Source organism: Oncorhynchus mykiss, chromosome 21, assembly GCF_013265735.2.
Source record: "Oncorhynchus mykiss isolate Arlee chromosome 21, USDA_OmykA_1.1, whole genome shotgun sequence".
In the NCBI taxonomy this organism is placed as follows: Eukaryota; Metazoa; Chordata; class Actinopteri; order Salmoniformes; family Salmonidae; genus Oncorhynchus; species Oncorhynchus mykiss.
This window is the reverse complement of record NC_048585.1, coordinates 55,473,073-55,479,259: the sequence shown is the minus strand read 5'-3', so window position 1 is coordinate 55,479,259 and position 6,187 is coordinate 55,473,073. Positions and strand designations below refer to the sequence as shown.

The 6,187-nt window shown below is 40.6% G+C and overlaps 2 protein-coding genes across 2 annotated transcripts; both read right to left on the bottom strand.

Moving 5' to 3' along the window:
• Nucleotides 1–339: 339 nt before the first annotated feature.
• On the bottom strand, nt 340–2,825 carry LOC118942951. The gene is made up of 2 exons (XM_036958264.1): nt 2,695–2,825; nt 340–613 (listed from the first exon to the last, which is right to left on the bottom strand). Exons 1-2 carry the CDS (start codon nt 2,764–2,766, stop codon nt 452–454), a joined length of 234 nt encoding a protein of 77 aa, XP_036814159.1. The 5' UTR covers nt 2,767–2,825; the 3' UTR covers nt 340–451.
• Nucleotides 2,826–2,856: 31 nt separating this feature from the next.
• LOC110500896 (macrophage mannose receptor 1) lies at nt 2,857–5,038 on the bottom strand. The gene is made up of 5 exons (XM_036956520.1): nt 4,986–5,038; nt 4,551–4,589; nt 3,513–3,890; nt 2,923–3,325; nt 2,857–2,878 (listed from the first exon to the last, which is right to left on the bottom strand). The coding sequence occupies exons 2-5, from the start codon at nt 4,585–4,587 to the stop codon at nt 2,857–2,859; spliced, it is 840 nt and encodes a 279-aa protein (XP_036812415.1). The 5' UTR covers nt 4,588–4,589; nt 4,986–5,038.
• Nucleotides 5,039–6,187: the final 1,149 nt, after the last annotated feature.

The window sequence follows — 6,187 nt, the reverse complement described above, 5'->3', positions numbered from 1 at the left end:
TTTTAACACATTAACATTGGGTGTTACATAACTTTGTTGTGAAATAAATTAAATAAGTATGTAATTGTTGTGTTACTTGTTCACTCAGGTTCCCTTTATCTAATATTCTGTTTTCTTTGAAGATCTGATAACATTCTTCATCTTAAATATGTAAAAGTTGAGAAAATTAGAAAGGAGACAAATACTTTTTCACAACACTGAATATCAACATAACTACAAATAACTAATTTACAGACATGATGTGTGAAATGTCTATCTTGAGAACAAACCCTGTAATAAAACAACCAAGTCAAGAAAATTATCAATAAAAACATCTCATGATAAAACACTAATGTTTATACTTAAACAATTTATTTAATAAAACACATTTATTTAGGGTGAAAAAATACATCCCAGTACAGAGAATTAATATAACTAAAAAAGAGAAATTAAAGGAGAACATTTTACATAACTAGAGTTCTCTCTTTGTCATCATCCTCTTCATCTTCTTCTCCTCCTCTTCTTTCTTGGGAGACCCCTCTTCCTCCTTGTGGAAGACCTTCCCATCAGGCTGCTTTTTCCATGTCACTTTGGTGTCTGCAGGTAACCCCTGCTCCTTCAGCTTGTTCCTTATCTGGAGAAACACAAAGACACAGAGAGACCCACACGTTTATACCATCTATTGCATCTTGTCTATACCGGTTGGTCACGGCCCATCCATATATATGTGTTTGTGACCAATAACATCTGCTAGCCATGTGTTTGTGACCAATAACATCTGCTAGCCATGTGTTTGTGACCAATAACATCTGCTAGCCATGTGTTTGTGACCAATAACATCTGCTAACCATGTGTTTGTGACCAATAACATCTGCTAGCCATGTGTTTGTGACCAATAACATCTGCTAACCATGTGTATGTGACCAATAACATCTGCTAGCCATGTGTTTGTGACCAATAACATCTGCTAACCATGTGTTTGTGACCAATAACATCTGCTAGCCATGTGTTTGTGACCAATAACATCTGCTAACCATGTGTTTGTGACCAATAACATCTGCTAACCCTGTGTATGTGACCAATAACATCTGCTAACCATGTGTTTGTGACCAATAACATCTGCTAACCATGTGTTTGTGACCAATAACATCTGCTAACCCTGTGTATGTGACCAATAACATCTGCTAACCATGTGTTTGTGACCAATAACATCTGCTAACCGTGTGTTTGTGACCAATAACATCTGCTAACCATGTGTTTGTGACCAATAACATCTGCTAACCATGTGTTTGTGACCAATAACATCTGCTAACACTTGTGTTTGTGACCAATAACATCTGCTAACCATGTGTTTGTGACCAATAACATCTGCTAACCATGTGTTTGTGACCAATAACATCTGCTAACCATGTGTTTGTGACCAATAACATCTGCTAACCCTGTGTATGTGACCAATAACATCTGCTAACCCTGTGTATGTGACCAATAACATCTGCTAACCATGTGTTTGTGACCAATAACATCTGCTAACCATGTGTTTGTGACCAATAACATCTGCTAACCCTGTGTATGTGACCAATAACATCTGCTAACCATGTGTTTGTGACCAATAACATCTGCTAACCCTGTGTATGTGACGAATAACATCTGCTAACCATGTGTTTGTGACCAATAACATCTGCTAACCATGTGTTTGTGACCAATAACATCTGCTAACCATGTGTTTGTGACCAATAACATCTGCTAACCATGTGTTTGTGACCAATAACATCTGCTAACCGTGTGTTTGTGACCAATAACATCTGCTAACCATGTGTTTGTGACCAATAACATCTGCTAACCGTGTGTTTGTGACCAATAACATCTGCTAACCATGTGTATGTGACCAATAACATCTGCTAACCATGTGTATGTGACCAATAACATCTGCTAACCATGTGTATGTGACCAATAACATCTGCTAGCTATGTGTTTGTGACCAATAACATCTGCTAGCCATGTGTTTGTGACCAATAACATCTGCTAACCATGTGTTTGTGACCAATAACATCTGCTAGCCATGTGTTTGTGACCAATAACATCTGCTAGCCATGTGTTTGTGACCAATAACATCTGCTAGCCATGTGTCTGTGACCAATAACATCTGCTAGCCATGTGTTTGTGACCAATAACATCTGCTAGCCATGTGTTTGTGACCAATAACATATGCTAGCCATGTGTTTGTGACCAATAACATCTGCTAGCCATGTGTTTGTGAAAAATAAGATTTGATTTGAATATTTCACTCTGTATTAGTCATGTGTTTTTGGATATCCCACTGTCTCTGAGAAACGTGGGGTCACGGCCAGGATAGAAGGTCGTCCACAAACAGACTAGATCCCAGACCAGAGAGGAGGTCATCTACAACAGACTAGGACCCAGACCAGAGAGGAGGTCATCCACAACAGACTAGGACCCAGACCAGAGAGGAGGTCAAACACAACAGACTAAGACCCAGACCAGAGAGGAGGTCATCCACAACAGACTAGGACCCAGACCAGAGAGGAGGTCATCCACAACAGACTAGGACCCAGACCAGAGAGGAGGTCATCCACAACAGACTAGGACCCAGACCAGAGAGGTCATCCACAACAGACTAGGACCCAGACCAGAGAAGAGGTCTATACCGTTTGTATCATTACTGAGTTGGTTCTTCATGATCAGGATGAAACTCACCTGTTGTAAGATGACGTCCTGAACAGCAGGATCACTGAGGTTCAGATTTTGATCCTTCGGGGTCACTTTCATTCTCACCACCTGTCTCTTCAGTTGGGGCTTCTCAGGGGTCTCCACAGCTGGGCCTACAAGATAATACAATCCCACAATGACAGAAGTGAATCATGGGGGAAACAGAGTTCTCCTGTCATCATTATATCAGGTAGATCAGGTGGAAAATATGGTAACTTACCATAGCAGATGAAAGGTTTGCGGACGTCACAGGACACATTTATTAGATTTCTCCATTTAAGATATTTATACTTTTCAGAATAATAATAAAAAGAAAATAAATTTTCAAGAACATAAGACGACATCAGAGTACAGTTGTATCTCTGATCTGTTGAAGGCCATCCTGACTGCCAGTTTCTGAATGAGGAGTCACTCTGGTCTGACCATCTCCAGGAGTCTAGAAACAGACCGATCCACACAGGAAGTCCCCTCAGTGATATCTTCTTATTTATCTCTGTGTTCTCAGTCTGGTTCCTCACACTGACCAGGTCTGTGTGATTCTGTCTGCAGTAACTCTGAGCATCTATCCAGGTCCTGTTCTCCTGAATTAAGACGTATGTTAGGTTGGTGTCTTGTTTTCCTGCAAAAGTCAAATGTAATAATCAATACAAATATCCAGTGAAATATAATCTACTGATCATCTATAGTAAATGTTGTAATTGATTTGATAACAGATCATTAACTGATTAACAACTTAAAGCTATCATGGGTCTATGTTTCAACTCAATGGCAGCCCCAGGCTTCATCATTAGTATGTAAACACTCACCATCATAACAGAGGAAGTGATGCTGGTCATCACAGGATGTGTTGTTCCACAGACCAGCTGTACTCATTAATGCACAGTTACCATTTTGGGGTGTCCCAGTGTCCCAGTTTCTGAACTCAGTCTCCCCCTCTCTGTAGAAACGTCTGTCTGCCAGAGACCAGTGCCACTTCATTGAGTCTCCCTTCTTCAGTCCAATCCAGTGTCTTAATTTTAATTTATAGTCAATGACACTGGTAATCAGCCTGTTCAGGTCCTCCATGTCATCTACTGTGGCCAGGTCAGTGTAATGTGCTCTGCAGTAACTCTGGGCATCAGTCCAGTTCGTATTGTTGCTAATGAGGTGATACTGATGAAGGCATGAGGAAGGTGTGTAGAACCCTGTTAACAGAATAATGATTAATGAGGGATATTTTCTCCAGCATCTCCTCAACCCCAACCACACTATCTATGGATATGTTAACATACAGTACAGTACACCATGGTGTGCAAACACACAAACACACACCAACGACATCCATAAACACACACCCATCATACATGACCGCACATTCCCTGCATGGGTATTCCCACTAGGCCACCTGCCACCCCAACATATGTAAAAACACCTAACAGAAAATAGGGCTCATAAATATAAAAATGTATTAAATAATTTAGCAATATTTGATTTAACTTGTACTAAATAAATGATATATGAATAAATACCTATACAAAAGAGATTTAACTGATAAAATGCCATAAGTTGGTCATCAAGATCATTTTGTGAACCAAATGGGACCAAAATGGACAGCCGATCCAAAGAGTGGGCTTATTTCAGGAACAGTGAACTCTGTCCTCATCAGATATGAGCTGCCAACACTGGGCAACACTGGGCCAATGGGATAATATGGAGCTGATTAGCAAGGACGTATCGCTGGGACACACACACAGAAAACTGACCTGAGATTAGCAGGGTGAGATACAGTAAACTAACCTGAGATTAGCAAGGTGAGATACAATAAACTGACCTGAGATTAGCAGGGTGAGATACAATAAACTGACCTGAGATTAGCAGGGTGAGATACAACAACGTTTCCATCACTGTGAAATTCAAAGGATATATGATTAAAATGAATGTACTTCAAGGTTGCAACACTTCACCAACACAAACTGTCTTTCTCCTTCTTTACTGATATGACGTGGCAGGACAGGTGGAGATAATGCTCCCCACATAGAGGGTTATCACCTGTTCAGAGACAGGAACAATCAGTGATTGTTAGGTTAGGTTTCTAAAGTATTGGAAGTGGGTAGGGATGAAAAACCTCAACATAACATTTCCAGTGAGCCAACAAGGGTTAGAACACATGGTTGATTATTCTACAATGGAAACTTCAAAAACGGTAATAAAAACAGTATCTTATAAATAATATAAGCATTTATCTACAATAAAATATGTTAGAATTACAAAATGATTTCACAACCCAAAAAAGGCCTCACCTGTTTGTAGAAATCTCTTACTCTCTGTCTATCTCTCTCTCGCTATATTACTCTCTCCCCTTTCTCTCTCTCTGTCTCTCCTACTGTGTGCATGTTATCCCATGTTTATCCATATTTAAACCTTACACTGTTCCTCATTTGCTTGAATTTGTTATTCATCTCAAGTTAAAACAAAACTGTGACGTGACATGCATCTCACTGGATAAGGGGTTGGACAGAACTAGAGAAGGAAACAGTTACATTTGCATGTGATGTTGCTCTTGATTCAAAGGAGATAACACACTCCTCCACTCTAGTCTATTACCCAGAAATTGCTTCATTGTACAGAAAAGGGTTGAGTGATATCTAGTATTGTTCAGGTGAGTGAGTGAGGCCTTATTTGACAGTGACACTCCCAGGTACAGTCATGAACAGGGCTGGAGGTACCACACAGAGACAGACAGGAACCCAATGGACCTGGTCTCAGCTCTCACTGGTATAAGCTCTCACTGGTCTCAGCTCTCACTCTCTGAAAATGTGTTTTTTTAAGACACATTGTTTTTTTTCACCCTGTTTATATTTGAATGTTATTCAGGAAATGATTGTGTTGCTATGGTAAAAATGTACACTGAGCGCACAAAACATTAGGAACACCTACAGTTGCCCTCAAAACAGCCTCAATCGAGCCTCAATTCATCGAGGCATGAACTCTACAAGGTGTCAAAAGCGTTCCACAGGGATGCTGGCCCAAGTCAACACCAATGCTTCCCACAGTTGTGTCAAGTTGGCTGGTAGTGGATCTCTTCTCCAAATAGCTCGTTGCATCTCATCCCTCATGATCAATTGGATTGATATCTGCTGACTGGTGAATGACTGTTAACTGTCATGGAGAGAGCAGGTGGTCCTGATGTTTTGAAAATGTCTAGATAAACACCTCCAGCGTTGGGTACTCTGCCCTCCCTCTCCTCTGTTATTGGGTGCTCTGCTCTCCCTCTCCTCTGTCATTGGGTGCTCTGACCTCCCTCTCCTCTGTCATTAGGTGTTCTGCCCTCCCTCCCCTCTGTCATTGGGTGTTCTGCACTCTCTCTCTCTCCCCTTTCATTGACTGTGAATTAATGCAAAACTTCAGTCTTTTTCAAATGCAAATCATTGGTCAGCAGGTCATGGTTACAGTTGACACCTGTTTGGTGGTTGTGATGGGTATTAATGACTAACATATACAT

Bases quoted from the DNA above. Each gene is read 5' to 3' on its own strand.
- LOC118942951 (XM_036958264.1), bottom strand. From the start codon at position 2,766: ATGAAAGTGACCCCGAAGGATCAAAATCTGAACCTCAGTGATCCTGCT. The intron at 614-2,694 runs GTGAGTTTCATC...GTGTTTCTCCAG, and splicing joins AGGACGTCATCTTACAACAG to ATAAGGAACAAGCTGAAGGA.
- LOC110500896 (XM_036956520.1), bottom strand. From the start codon at position 4,587: ATGGAAACGTTGTTGTATCTCACCCTGCTAATCTCAG. The intron at 3,891-4,550 runs GTCAGTTTATTG...TTCTGTTAACAG, and splicing joins TCTCACCCTGCTAATCTCAG to GGTTCTACACACCTTCCTCA. The intron at 3,326-3,512 runs GTGAGTGTTTAC...TGACTTTTGCAG, and splicing joins TCACTTCCTCTGTTATGATG to GAAAACAAGACACCAACCTA.